Source organism: Carlito syrichta, unplaced genomic scaffold (genome assembly GCF_000164805.1).
Source record: "Carlito syrichta isolate Samal-C Ts95f unplaced genomic scaffold, Tarsius_syrichta-2.0.1 Scaffold305654, whole genome shotgun sequence".
NCBI lineage: Eukaryota > Metazoa > Chordata > Mammalia > Primates > Tarsiidae > Carlito > Carlito syrichta.
Genome location: NW_007249750.1, coordinates 98341 through 113641, shown reverse-complemented (window position 1 = coordinate 113641; position 15301 = coordinate 98341). Strand labels below are relative to the sequence as shown.

General features: G+C 49.5%; 1 protein-coding gene across 2 annotated transcripts in view; it reads right to left on the bottom strand.

Moving 5' to 3' along the window:
• The window catches only part of SLC28A1 (solute carrier family 28 member 1), a 60894-nt gene extending 49332 nt beyond the window's left edge, over positions 1–11562 (bottom strand). For both annotated transcript variants that reach the window (XM_008062087.1, XM_008062088.1), the window contains exons 1-4: positions 11467–11562; positions 10269–10360; positions 8526–8617; positions 3241–3424 (exon numbers count right to left, since the gene is read on the bottom strand). In XM_008062087.1, coding sequence (XP_008060278.1) covers positions 3241–3424; positions 8526–8617; positions 10269–10360; positions 11467–11562 — 464 coding nt within the window. The remainder of the gene's footprint in view (positions 1–3240; positions 3425–8525; positions 8618–10268; positions 10361–11466) is intronic.
• Between the last annotated feature and the right edge of the window lie 3739 nt (positions 11563–15301).

Below are 15301 nucleotides of genomic sequence, written 5' to 3'. Positions count from 1 at the left end.
AACTAGAAGAGAATAATTCAAATAGTTCTAGCATAAAGAAGACAAATTTTTAAGGTGATGAATATCCCAAGTACATGGATTGGAACTTTACAAAGTACATGACTGTGTTAAATTATCCCATATACTCTGAAACTATGTACATCTATTGTGCATCAATTTTTAAAGTGTATGGTTCAGTAGTTTTTGGTAGAGTTACAGATTTGTGCAACTATTACCACAACCCTAGAACAATTTTATCAGCCCAAAGAGAAAACCTGAACCACTAGTTGTCAACCCCCAGTCCTCCCATTTACCGCAGTGATCACTAATCTACTCTGTCTCCATAGATTTGCTTATTCTGGACATTTTGTGTAAATGGAATCATGTAGCATGTGGTTCTTGAAAACTGGCTTCTTTCACTGAGCATAATGTTCTCAGGGTTCATCACGAGTGTAGCATTTATCAGTACTACATTCCTTTTTATGGACAAGTAATATCTTATTGTATGGATATTTACATTTTCTTCATTCATTTTTTAGTTGATGAACATTTGGGTTATTTCAATTTTTTGGCTATTATGATTAATGCTATTTGAACATTTGTGAACAAGTTTTTGTATGGGCATGTATTTTCATTTCTCTTAAGTATATATCTAGGAGTGAAATTTCTGGATCATATGATAACTCCATGTTTAGCATTTTGAGAAACTGCTTAAGTGTTTTCTAAAGCAATGGCACTATTATGCATTTCTACTAGCAGTGCATGATGGTTTCAATTTCTCCAAATCTTTGCTGACACTTGTTATTATCTGGGTTGTTTTTTTTTTTTTTTGAGTAGGAGTCTCACTCTGTCACCTAGGCTGGAGTGCAGTAGCATGCTCACAGCCACTGCAGCCTCAACCTTCTGGGCTCAGGCGATCCTTCCATCACAGCCTTTCAAGTAGCTGGAACTATAGGCATGTGCCACCATGCCCGGCTAATTTTTTTAAAATTTATTGTAGAGATGAGGTCTCCCAAGTTGTCCAGGCTGGTCTCGAACCCATGGACTCAGGCAATCCTCTCACCTCAGCCTCCCAAAGTGCTGGGATTATAGGTGTGAGCTACAGCACCTGGCCTATCTGATTGTAAAGTAGTATCTGGATGTAAAGTAGTATCTCATTGTGATTTTGATTTGCATTTACAAAATGGCTAGAGATGTTGATCATGTTTTCATGTGCTTATTGACTGCTTGTATGTCTTTGGAGAAATATCTATCCAAATCCTTTTATCATTTTTCACTTGGGTTATCTGTCTTTTTATTGTTGATTTACAATTCTAAATGCAGGTATTTTATCAGACATATGATTTGCAAATATTTCCTTTCATTCTGAGTTGTCCTTTCACTTTTTTTTTTTAAGTCAGGATCTCACTCTGTTACCCAGGCTGGAGTGCAGTGGTGCAACCATGACTCACTGAATCTTGACCTCCTGGGCTCAAACCATCCTTCTGCCTCAGTCTCTTGAGTAGCTGGGATACAGGTGCATGCCACTGTGCTCAGCTAATTTTTTTATTTTTGTAAAGATAAGGTCTTGCTATGAAGCCCAAGCTGGTCTCAAACTCCTAAACTCAAGCAATTTCTGACTCGGCCTCCCAAAGTTTATTACAGGAATGAGCCACCATGCCTGGCCTTTTCATTTTCTTTTATTATTTTTATTTTTGTTCACTTTCTTTATGGCATGCTTTTCATCGAAAAGTTTTTAGTGTTTACGAGACCAAATTTATCTGATTGTGTTTTTTAAAGGAAATTTTGTATCAATCCCTCAAATGGAAAACCATTATCAATGACTTATAAATAGAAGACCATTGTAAAAATTAATCCTTTTACAAATCTATTTAATAGGGAGAAGGTAAATGTAAAAGTAAATGTATTTATAAATAAAATGTAGCTGGGTGCGGTGGCTCACACCTGTAATCCCAGCACTTTGGGAGGCAGAGGCAAGAGGATTGCCTGAGTCCACGGGTTCCAGACCAGCCTGGTCAGCTTGGCAAGACCTTGTCTCTACAATAAAAAAAAAAAAAATTAGCCGGGCATGGTGGCTCATGCTTATAGTTCCAGCTACTTGGAAGGCTAAGGCAGAAGGATCACCTGAGTCCAGTAGGTCGAGGCTGTAGTGGCCATGAGCATGCCACTGCACTCCAGCCTGGGTGACAGAGTGAGACTCTGACTAAAACAAAATAAAATAAAACACAATAAAGCCGGGCTCAGTGGCTCAGCCTGTAATCCCGCACCTTGGGAGGCTGAGGGGAGTGGATTGCCTGAGCCTGCGGGTTCGAGACCCGCCTGGGCAACTTGGTGAGACCTCATCTCTACAACAAATCAAAAAATGAACCCGGCGTGGTAGTGTGCACCTGTAGCTCCAGCTACTCGGAAGGCTGAGGCGGAAGGATCGCCGGAGCCCAGCAGGCCGCTCCCGGCCACCGCACTCCCGTCTGGGCGACAGAGTGAGACTCCAACTCAAAAACAATAAAAATAAAAATTAAAAAAATCTAAAATGTGTTCAATTGACTCTATTCATTTTGCTGTGCTAAGTGCAACGCAGCAACGCAGTGGGAAACGCAGTTGTGCCCTGTACCATCTTAACTTAGTCTTTGGCCATCTTTGGTTACCAGTTTCTTCATCAACCAAATAGAGTAGTGAAATAGACTGGTGATCTTTAGACTTTTTGAAAGCCATAGAAACCTTTTTGGCAGTCAAATTTTTTGCAAACCTCAGTTTATAAAATACATAAATTTAGTTACCCAGTTGAAACGGGGCGGGGGACGATCTGACATTCCCCTCTCCAACCTTCCTCTCCTGGCCTATGGCATCTCTGAGGTTCCCAGAGGTCCAAGGAATCTGGTTTAAAAACCAGGGGATCCCAAACCATTGTCCAAGGACGTGACTGGCTGACATCAGAATCCCCTGGGGGTTAACTAAAAATGTTGGCAGCTGAAACCCAATCTAGCCTGCTGAATCAGACTCCAGGGGTGGCCCTGCAGATGTATGTCTCACCCATGCCTGGGTGTTCTGATGGGAGGCACTGATATGAGCCCTCCCTGCTGGGATGGGCTGATATCTCTAAATGTAGGAAGCTGTTGAGTCCCATCCTCAGTCATCATTGTTACCTGTCGTAACTGGGGCAGAGAACCAGATGAGAACTGGCACAACCCCACAAAGATGGCTGCTGCCTTTGAAGCCACCTGGCAACTGCCCTGCCCTGCCCAGAGCTGTGAGCTCACTCACCTCTTAAACCAAAGCTTCAGGCGGGAATGGCCCTGTGGCTTGAGCAACTTCCTCAACTTTGGCCCCAGAATCCTCTTCAGCCGGCTGTGGGCCACGAAGGCAAGGACCACACAGGTGAGTACAAACAGTGGCAGGGCCCTCTGGAAATTCAGGAGGCAGGCAGCCAGCAGGAAGGCAGCGAAGGCTGGGGATGAAGCAGAGAAGGGGTCAATGATGATGACACCACCTCCCCAGGCCCTGCAGCCTCACCTGTGGACTCCACCTTATTCCATCTGGAGTGTGGAGGGCAAGACAGTCACCCAACCTCTGGGCTTCAGTTTCCTCATCTGGAAATGAGAATAATCATCCCTACTGTGTGTCTAAAAGTTATTATGAGTTAACGGGCAGAATGTGTGTGAAAGGACTTTGTAAACTGTAAAGTGCGGACCAAACATGAGGGAGATGTGCAAGGGGGCTGTGAAGCAAAATAGCATGAAACTCTGGGTATCAGTGTAGCAGCTGTCATGATCCAGAGACACGCCAGGTCCCATGGAGATGAGCAAGTCGGTTCCTCGACAGAGGAGCTCACGCTTGTGTGCTGGGACCATATTCTGAAATATTAATCAGTGACCATTTTCTTCCTGGAATTTCCTTTTCCCCTTCTGCCTTTTTCTCCTTGGAGTGGCTGAGTTGGTCTGTGCTTATGTCTCCAGAAATAAATGTGATAGTGGATAGCAAAGGGGGAACTGTCTGTCTCTGGCTTTTGAATTTCAAAATCCAGGACCCTTGAAGAATGAAATGGACTCGGTCACGGATGAACAATGTGGTCTGAAACATTCCAAGTAATTATAAGTCCCACACACCTCCTTGCTATTAGACTAGTCAGAGCATGACAAGAACAAGGACACAGGTGGGTCCCCAAGAAAGGGCCTGAGCCTAGCAAGGCGGCCAAAGCCAGGTGTGTTTGTGTCCACGCAGACAGAGGACCCCTGTGCCTTGCTTCCGCGGTTGAGCTCCAGGGAAGCACCAGGACTTCAGAGAGAGGAGAACTTGTGAGATTCTATAGGCATCAAACCAGCAGAAGTGGTTCTTATGAGGCTAGATGTGGTAATTTATGCCTGTAATCCCAGCACTTTGGGAGGCTGAGGAGGGAGGATCCCTTGAGCCCAGGAGTACAAGACCAGTCTAGGCAACATAGCAAGACCTCATCTCTACAAAAAAGAAAAATTTTAAAATTAACCAGGTGTGGTGGTGTACATCTGTAGTCCCAGCTATTTGGGAGGCTGAGGTGGAAGGATTGCCTGAGTCCAGGAGGTCAAGGCTGCAGTAAGCCATGATTGTGTCACTGCACTCCAGCCTGGGCAACAGGGTGAGACACTGAGTAAAAAAAAAAAAAAGGCTCAGAAGAGGAGAGAGGTGGGAGACCAGAATAAGTCCACAACGGAGAAAGAGGCATCTCCATGGCTATTTGCAAGGATAGAGAACCCAGGTCCAGCTGGAAAAGCAGACAGGCCAGCTTTTGAGGAGTGAGAGTAGATACGCTCCTCTGGGGACCCCCCGGAGGAAGAGGTGAAGGGAAATTTCAAGGGGACAGAAAGTAAGTTCCTATCACTCAGTGCAATGATAAAATTGAAATCGAAGACGAAATTACCTTACTGTCTCACGGAAGCTAACCGGATGGGGTTCCTACCTGGATGGGTTTCATTTAGAGACACCCAGGTGGAGCTCTATAGAGTGGTGCAGGGAGGCAGGTACAGGCTGGAGGAGCTCAAGGGAGGGTGTCTGGCCAGGTGGAGGCTCTGTGGTTGCCAGGTGCTGAGCTCAGCACTTTATATTCATTTGCGCAATGAATCCTCACGACACTGAGGATGCCCACTTAGAGAACGGGGCTTCTGAGGCCAGTCATGTGACGAGGCACAGGTCTGTTTGCCTGTGCTTCATGGCCAGGGAGAGTGGGCGGGAATGGGCAGGCCAAGGCAAGGACTCAGGAAAAGGAAGCGATGTGGAGGGGTCTTCCAGGCGGGGCACAAGGAGAAACTGGCTTAGGAAGTATTTTTATTTTTCCAGGATTCATTTACCCTTCTGGTGACGGGACTTTTCTGTTCCTTTTGATATACCTTTACCCCCCTTAGCCCATGTGGTTCAAGGGTGCCTGACCCACTTCAGGAGTGGCGAGACCACCATATCCCCTGGGCACAGGGGTAGGTTCAGAGATGGGCACATGACCTGAGATGGGCCAGTCAAAGACCTCCTTGGGACTTCAGCTGGAACAAAGGGCAAGAGGCACACTCTTCTTTAAGACTGGGGATGCTAAGGCCATCCATATTAGTCTAATGTGACAGGGCTATCGTTGCAGCCATGGAGGATGCCTACCTAAGGTAAGGAAGACATTGTCCCAGCTCAAGCACGAAGTACCAAGGATGTGGACTTCATTTCTCTATCAGAGCTACTCCCAGAGTCTGTGAAGGGCCTCCCTGTGAAAAGGATGACACAATAAATTAAAGAATGAGAGGCCACCAGAATCGCCCAAACACAGACGAGACCAGTGTTGATCACCGCAAGGGATGATTTAATAATTAAGACTGAGTTTCTGAGAGCCGAGATCAAAATGCCAATAGGGTGAGAGAGGTAATTTTCATTCTCTATTAGAGATTCATTCATTTCTTCAAGAGAAATAAATCCAAGTCTGAGGATAGCCAGGGGAACAGAGATGGCCTTGGTTTTAAACTCTGCCAAAGAAAGATTCACTGTCTCAGACACATTCTAGAAGGAACCTGCAAGAGACTTGAATCAACCTTATCTCAGCAGACAACCCTGCTTTCAAGTTCACCAAGGAGACAGAGGCCATTGCTGTCATCTCTCTCACTGTCCCCTTCCCTCCCTAGCACCTAGGATGAGCTCTCCATTGGCAGCCACCCTCTCGCCTCTCTCTTTCAGTCTGTCAGGATAAGGTGAGCTCCCCTATTAAGACCTGCTCCTCCTCTGGGCCCTTCTTCTCTGGGCTGGCGCCATCAATTATCTCTCTTATTTTATTTGTTTTGGTTTGTTTTGTTTTCAGAGACAGGATCTTGTTTTTTGTTTTTCGTTTTTTTTTTTGAGTTGGAGTCTCACTCTGTCGCCCAGACTGGAGTGCAGTGACCGCTCCCGGCCACCGTAGCCTCGACCTCCTGGGGGCTCTGGCAATCTTTCCGTCTCCGCCTCCCAAGTAGCTGGAACTACAGGCATGCACTACCATGCCTGGCTCATTTTTGATTTATTGTAGAGATGAGGTCTCGCCAAGTTGCCCAGGCAGGTCTCAAACCCGCGGGCTCGGGTAATCCACTCACCTCAGCCTCCCAAAGTGCAGGATTACAGGCTGAGCCACCGAGCCTGGCTAGAGATAGGATCTTGCTCTGTCACCCAGGCTGGAGTGCAGTAGCATGATCACATCTTGCCACAGCCTCCACCTCCTGGGCTCAGGCAATGCTTTTGCCTCAGCCTCCCAAGAAACTGGGACTACAGGCACACATTTTTTTTTTTTTTGTAGCGATGAGTATCGTTATGTTGGCTAGGCTGGTCTCAAACTACTGGGCTCAAGCAAACCTCCCACCTCAGCCTCCCAAAGTGCTGGGATTAGAGGCGTGAGCCACCACACTCGGCCAACAGTTGAATAGATCAGTCATCTGCTCATCATCTCCAACTCCTCCATGTTCCTTCTACAGACTCCCATCTCAGATCAGAAACACAAGGTGTCTCCCATCCCAAACACGTGCCCATCCTGGACACTTTGTCACATCCTGCCCATTCATATTTCCTCCTTATTCTCATTAAAAAAATTGTTTCCCAAGAGCCGTCTACACTTACCTTATCTCTCATTTACTCCAATCCCGTTTTTGCACTTACACCCTAAGTCACCAATGACCTCTTTGTCCCTCAATAAATGGACGCTGCTCAGTTCTTGTCCTGTGGGTCTCTGCAGAAATGCTGCTGATGTTTCCCTCCTTCCTGAAACCCTTTGCTCCCTCGGCATCTGCCAATCCCTGCTGTGTGGCCAGTCCCAGGCTCCTGTCCTTGACTTGCCTCTCAATTGTCCCCAGAAAACTTCTGCTACCCCATGGCCTGGCAGTGGTACCGCCAACAGACTGTCTGAATTATCCCCCTCCCTGCCAAGACCACCTCTTCCCGTGTTCTCTATGTGGAAGGCACCATCACCCACCCCAACACCCAAGCAGGAACCTGAGGCAGCCTTGATGTGGTGTCTTAATCCTGTATACCCATTCAGTTCCCAGGTTTAGCTGGCATTGCCTCCCCAGGACTTCCCCAATCCACCCTTCCATCTTCCCCCACTTCAGGCTCACACGGGCACTGTAGCCCTCAACGTCTCCTTGTCCCCATCTTTCGGTCCCATCATCTAGGGTCCCACAATGTGAATTTGGCCCTGACATTTCCCTATGTAAATCCTCAATGGATCTCTCAGGCCTTGAGGGAAAAATCCAAGTCTCAGCCAAGCTCAGTGGCTCAGCCTGTAATCCTGCACTTTGGGAGGCCGAGGTGAGTAGACTGCCTGAGCTCATGGGTTCGAGACCAGCCCGGGGAACTTGGCGAGACCTCGTCTCTACAATAAATCAAAAATTAGCCGGGCATGGTAGCGCATGCCTGTAGTTCCGGCTACTTGGAAGGCTGAGGCAGAAGGATTGCTGGAACCTAGCAGGTCAACGCTGGGGTGGCCATGAGTGTGCCACGGCACTTCAGTCTGGGCTATAGAGTGAGGTCCAACTCAAAAAAAAAATCTGAGTCTCTGAGCATCCTCCCACCTCCCTGCCCACTTCCTATTCCAGGCCCTCTTATCTCTCTAGCCTCGTGCTCTGGCACTCTGTGTAGAACTTTACCCGGACTCCAGACTTTAAAGCACAGACACTAGAGTTTATCAAAACCCACACCCTGCCCGTGTTCGCCTTTGCTCCTGTGACTCCTCTGCGTGGGGTGACTTCTCAGTCCATACTGTCCTACAAAACTGTGAGATTCTAATGCTGCCTCCTCCTGGAAGTCCTCCGTGACCATTCCCTGTCCGTCCCGGGTGTTCCCAGATGGTTCCATGCATTATGTGGAAATACTTGTCCCCCATCACTCACTGATGAGGGAGTGCCTTGGGAACAAGATCTGGTCTGGCTTAACTGATGTCTCAGTCTTTGGCAAGGGCGCTGTCCCTGAACTGATGCTCAATAAACAAGTGCGAATAATTGCTGAAGTGAATGACCCAGTCCTGAGAAATGGAGAGCTGGGGCAGGAGTCACTGTCCTCTCGGTAGGGCTGGGCCCCAGACTCACCAGCACAGAGCAGGCCTATGCAGATCCATCGAAACAGTTGCTTGTGCTCCTTGAAGAAGCTTCTCGCTCTCATGGCTGGCTGCAGGATCCTCCTAGGAATAGGACCAGTAGGGTCAACAAGTGGCCCCCAGACTCCCACCCCAGGGGAGATCCTCAGTGTCTCCAGGTGGAAGCCCCTCAGTTATGTCCCCAGCACCTGAGCCAGACACTGGCCTTGACATCCCACAGGAATACAGGGCAACCCCAGCCCAGAGCAATCCCAGAAGGGCTCAGGTCCTCTCGCTTCTGTGTGCACAAGCTGTGCCTTGGGCCTGGAGCAGCCCCCAAGCCCCACTACCTAGTGGTAATCCTTGCCTCCCGGGCTCCAGAGAAAGTGAATGGATAGCCAGGCATGGTGGCTCAAGCCCGTAATCCCAGCACTTTGGGAGGCTGAGACGAGAGGATTGCCTGAGTCCAGGGGTTCGAGACCAGCCTGGGCAACTTGGCGAGATCTCGTCTGGACAATAAATTTTTAAAAAATTAGCTGGGCGTAGTGGCACGCGTCTGTGGTTCCAGCTACTTGGAAGGCTGAGATGGAAAGATCACCTGAACCTAGCAGGTCATGGCTGTGGTGGCCATGAGCATGTCACTGCACTCCAGCCTGGGCAAACAGTGAGACGCCTACTAAAAAAAAAAAGAAAAAGAAAAGAAAAAAAGAAAGTGAACAAATAAGGCAGAACTTCGTCAGCACACCAAATGCACACACAAAGATGGCTGCCTCCACACCCCTGTCATGTGTCTACCTGTCCATGAAAAGGTGGAAAAGCTCCCAGCTCTGCATTCATTCCCAGGGGACCTGGGACACTTATCCTCTGAGTCAGCAGCTCCTATTCCTGAGAGAGGATGCTCCAAACAGCCTGCCTCTACCTGGCGGTGGTCATACCACCCCCCACTGCCTTCGGGGTCCCGTCCAAATGCTAATTCTTGCCTGGTCCTTTGGTCACTTGTTCATCCCTGGAGGAAAGGCTAGTACCTGAATAGCCTCTAGGGTCCCACAGGCTGAGCATCGAGTAGATGCTCAGTCAAGCATGTCAGAATCCAACCATCCATTACTGTTTGAAGGAGCCTCTCATACCCCTTCTGTCCTCACTTCCTGCCTCCTGAAAGGGTGGGTGAGGTAAGCCCCAACCAATCCCCCCACCCAGAAAGACAGCTGAAACCCCTTCTCCACCACTACCCCCCTGTCCTTCACACTTTTCTTAACTTAGGATCCAGTCAAAGAGGACCCCAGGGGCCTGGGCACCAGGAGGCAGAGTTCCAGGCTCATCTCAGTCCCAGGCCTCTGAGACCCAGGCTGGTCCTCTTCCCTCTCTAGGCTTCTCTCTCCCATGTAAAGTGAGGGGCCTGGTCCAGTTCAGGAGTTTCAAACTGAGCCTCAGGGCTCCCTGAGGTGCCCCTGAGACTGAATGGAGTCAAAGGCAGATGGAGGAGGTTGAGAGGGAGGCCTGGCCAGAGCAGCCTCACAGGACACACTGGATTCACTCTGACTACCTAAAAGCAGGTGGGGACCCTGGGACCTAGCTCGCCTCTGAGGCAGAGGCCAGCACAGCTCTTGTGTCTGAGGGTGTGGCCTGTACACCTTCCTTCAACAAAGTTTCATGGACCTGTCCCCAAAGCAGCCTCCTCCCCAGGCCAGCCCTTATTCCCAGGTCCCCAAAGCAGCCTCCTCCCCAGGCCAGCCCTTATTCCTCAGGGATCACCTACCATGTGGAGAAGGGATTTGACCCCGCCTTGTCCTGGTTTCCCCCATTGGCATCTGTGGGGCTTGAATCGCTGCCAGGGAGCTGGCCTTCCTCCTAAAGCCAACAGGGAGCCATCAGGTAACCTTCCAAGCAGACCAGAACTAGCACTGAGGGGTCCGGAGAGGTGAGACCCTGGCAGCACCAGAAGTGATTAGAAGGCTGCTTAACTAAATTCTGCAAAGCATGCATTGAGCACATACTATGTGTAGGACTCTGTGCTAGAAACATCCTGCCCTCAGGGTCTGTAGCAGGGAGGGTACCTGTGGCTCAGCTGTGGCTGGTGGGGGTCAAAAGGAAGCTCCAAGCAAGATCCCAGGCAAGGCCACCTCATCAAATGACTCCAGTGTACCCCATAGTGTACGGAGTTGTTCTGGGTGAGGAGGTGGATACTCTTGCAGATGCCAGAGTAAAAGTGATACACAGGGAAGCAAAGAAGAAGGCAACTTGTTGGGGGAGATTGGGAGGGCAGAGGGTGTTGGATTAGGCGCAAAAGTTCAGGGTAGTGTGCCTTGACCTGGCCATCTGAACGCGAGGCTTTTTGAAGATGGAACTTCCTCAGGGATCCCTTTCTCATCATATGGTTTCTATTCTCATTCTTTTTTTTTTTTTGAGTTGGAGTCTCACTCAGTCACCGCAGCCTCGACCTGCTGGGCTCTGGCGATCCTTCTGCCTCAGCCTTCCGAGTAGCCAGAATTACAGGCACGCGCTACCACTCCCAGCTGATTTTTTTGGATGTATTGTAGAGATGAGGTCTCACCAAGTTGCCCAGGCGGGTCTCAAACCCGCGGGCTCAGGCAATTCACTCACCTCGGCCTCCCAAAGCGCGGGATTACAGGCTGAGCCACCGAGCCCGGCCTCTACTCTCATTCTTTAGGCTGTGACTTAATGTCACTTTCTCACTGGAACCTTCCTTGCTCTTTCAGACAACAGGTTATATTGGTACATAGTAGGTGCTCAGTAACTGTTTAATGAGTGAAATAAAGGGGGCTACCTTGAGTTGAGGCAGCCGACACATTGGGGGTTTCCTAACAGTGCAAGCAAAGGGGTGAGGGGGAGGCAGGAGAGGAAGAGTGTAAAGGAAGAAGGTGAGCAACCCCCCCCAACCAGTGGGCTGGAACTCAAGCTGGGAGGTCAGGATGGAGGAGAGGAAGGGCACAGACCAGGCTCTCCAAGAACTCAGCCTCCGTGTTCTCCATACTGTTGGCCGCGGGTCTGAGAGGGAAGGACTCTCTCTGTTTTGGGGGGTCGTTCTCCATGTGTCAGGCCTTCTAGCTGAAAGACAAATCAAGGAGGGTCCAAAAGTGAAAGAGAGGCCAAGCAGGGCTCAGGCTAGGAACCTGGAGAAGAAAGAGTCCTGAGGCCTGGGTGGGGGGAGTAGATGCCTGGCACAGCCAGATACCTGCTTGGGCCCTGCCTGCGTTACCCCCCCACCCCAGAGCTCACACCTCGTTGTGTCTAAGGTCATAGCTTTGGGTCTCCAGAACATGGAGGAGGTGTCCCTTCCTGCACTTATTTCTGAGCCTGTGAGAGATAAGTCCTGATAAACTCTGGGAGTTCCAGACAGAGACGGCAAATTACACCCACTCATGGGGAAGAAAAGCGAGCAATCATGTAACAGCATGTGTCTCTATCTGATCCAGGCTTTTTTCTGAAGAGAGGCCTAAGTTTTCTTCACTCCCCAAAACAAGTGAAGACTACTGCCATTAAGTGATGCCTTCATTGCATTATGCTTTCCAACTTTTTATTTTTTTTGAGTTGGGTCTCACTCTGTTGCCCAGGCTGGAGTGCAGTGGCATGATCACGGCTCACCACAGCCTTGACCTCCTGGGCTCAGGTGATCCCTTCCACCTCAGCCTCCCGAGTAGCTGGGACTACAGGGACATGCCACTATAGCTGGCTATTTTTTTTTTTTAATTTTGTATAGATGAGTCCCACTTCTGAAAGGTGGAGATGCAGCACCCTGAACACCTCATTCTGGACTCTGGATCCAAGCCTACCTGAAACCAGTCCTACCCCTTTTCCACTACAAGAACCAATGTAGTTCCTTTTTGCTGAAGCTCAGTTCATAGGTTTAAGCTCATCTGTAAATAACAGTGCTAACACCTCCTTTCTCCCCACTCTCGTTCCCTCCACTTTTCACTTCCTTGGCCGGCCGGCATCCTATCCTATCCGGAGACCAGCCTGGTTCAGCTGACACACCCAGAGGTATGTACCTGTGTACACACGTGCACACACACACACACACACACACACACACACACACACACACACACAAGCATGGACACGTGGAATGCACACACACGCAGAGCCTGGTAAAGCCCGGTTACCTGGCACATACCCAGATACAGCTGCACAGAGCGAGGCACAGTCCTGTTCCTACTCACGTATTTGTGGTCAATAGACAGAAGCACACGTTTTTGTGGGAACAAGCTAGGTCCAAACTTGCTTCTGCTTTTATCACTTCAGCAGAAATTCCTGGGAATTCCAGAGTCCAGAGTTGGAGTAGGTTGGGCCTGCCACCGGGTTCTGGCCAGTACCTCTCCAGAGTGCAGGGCAACGGCCAGGGTGGGGCCCTCAACCCACTGAGAAAGCAGGCCACTCTAGGCCGGGCTCCAAAAGTTCTGGGTGATGTGTCTTGACCTGAGCCTTTGAAAGTGAGGACAAGACTGCAAGCTTCTTGAAGGCTGGGACGCTTGTGGAGATCCCTCCCCTCCCATTTCCTTCCCACCCCCGCTCCATCATCTGGTTTCTATTCTCATTCGTTAGGTCTAGCTCAGAAGCCACTTCCTCATTGGGACTTTCCTTGCCCTTTCAGAACAGGACAGGCAATATTGGTACATAGGTGCTCAGTAACTGTTTAATGGGTGAAATAAAGGGGGCTCAGCCCCCATGTTCTTCAGATCCTGCATCTCCTGTCCCGTAACTGCTTCTCCATCTGAGATTTCCTCCTCTCTGCTCTGCCCAGGGCCCAAACTAACCTCTTCCAGGAAGTCAGCTGTGTGATCTTGGCCTTTGCCCTCTTGTGACCTCCTTTCCCCAACCAGGCTGTCAGTTTTTTGCATTTTATCTTGCATTTTGCATCTGACTCGGTCTCCCTGTCTTGTTCGGTCAGTAACTATTATACCAGTAACCTATTTTCCTAAGCTTGGAGATGTAGGAAGCAGTGCAGGCCTCCCCAGTGGTAAACATGTTTCAGGCCAAAACCTCAATACAGCCAAGAAAACAGAACAAAATCACACCATTTCCCTCTTCTTCCATCCTTTTTAAATGAACGCCTAAGCCAAAGAGTGTGCAAAGTGAAGGGACACACTCTTTCGTTTTAAAATCCTCAAATTGAACATTAAACTAGTCTGATGGAACGGACAATATCTCTTTAATAATGAATGGTCCACACACAGACAGTATCCTTACGGTGCAGAAATATTTCCTGGTAGCACAGGGTGTGGATTTACTGGCACATGCTTATTTGGGGAAGTTTGGAACGGATGACGGATAGAGGGGGGAGGACACTTCTGTTTGAAAACATTTTTTTCTTTTTCCCTCTGTCTGTTGTTTGGATTACGAAAGAATTTCAAGTTTATCATTAAACCGTTAAATATTATAGAAATATACAGAACACAGGAAGCTAAAATCCCCCTAATCTGAGCCCCCGGGGATGACCACTACTGAGTTGTGGCATTTTTTCTCCCCCCCGTTTTTTCCCCCTAAATGTGTATTATGTTATTCATTTTCCAACACAGGATCACACTGTTCCAGCGTTCCCACAATTTGATTTTTTTCCAGCAGAGAGCCACACCCTGTTGGGGGCCTTGTGCTCCCTTAGCTGAACTAAATGTTTATCCTGAGCGGATGCCTGCCTCCTAGGGCAGCCTTCATGGGAGTGGAGGGAGGGAAGCCCCCAACAAGCCCCAGTAAGGGCAAATGGGCTGCTCCGGGTTCTCCGTCACTACCCTGTTCTAGCCCATTCCCTTGCACCCCCCTCCCTTCCCTCCTCTCCTGCTGTCTTTTCCTCTCACCCTTGGTTTCTCTTGGTGCCCAGAGGCCACCAGGAGACACAACACCTTCAGTAGTAGTCATGCTTATTTCAAAACATTGCAGTGTTTAACCTTGACACCCTCATGGCCTTGATCTCCAAATAAGGATGCAATAGGCTGTACATCATAGGATGAACCTTGAGCGTGGAGCCCAAAGGTCTACACTCATGACTCTCCAAGCAAACTTGGTTCCTCATCTGTAGGGTGGGAATGGGGGTTGGAGGGCGGGTAATAGTACCTCCGAGGAGTAAATGAGCTTATGCTCAGGAGTGCTTGGCAGGCAGCTGGCCCCATTAGGCTGGCAGGTGTCACTGCTGTCACAGCTCCCATCCGGAGACTTTCTGGACACACTGCTCCCCTCCTCCAGGTCAGGAGATCCCTGGCTTCTCCTGTGCTGCTCACCTCAAGGAGGGGCAGCCCCAAGAATTCCAGCCCCCGGAAGCCAAATGCTCTTATCAGATGGAATTTGGCTAAAAGTTACAGGCCAGGCAATTGGGAGGCTGGATATATTGGGACAGAGACCCCCAGGGAAAGACTGAGCTGGAGGACCTCGGGTGCCCATCCAGCTGTGGGACCTCCGTGTGTCACTTGTCCCCTGGGAGGCCCATTTGCTGAGGAGACAGTCCCTGAGGCCTGACCCACCCACTGGGGCTAGCTGAGTGAGACTCAGGGCTGAGCCAGCCAGCCCAGGCAGAGTGAGGGGAGGACTACATGAATATGCATGTAGATTTTCCCTTTCCATCAAACAGCATTCAGAAGGGTTTGCAGTGAAGAGGCTACTCTGCCTCTCCAACCCTGTCACAGTCCCCAGAGGCAGCCACTTAACTCTTTCTGGCTTTAGTTCTTTTGATGCCCACCTCCTGTTTTAGGAGAATTTTTGCCCAGAGTTGGAGAGAATCCCTTCTCCTCACCAGGCTCTGATGGACCAGGTACCCAGTGTTGCCACATGCCCCTCCCTCCT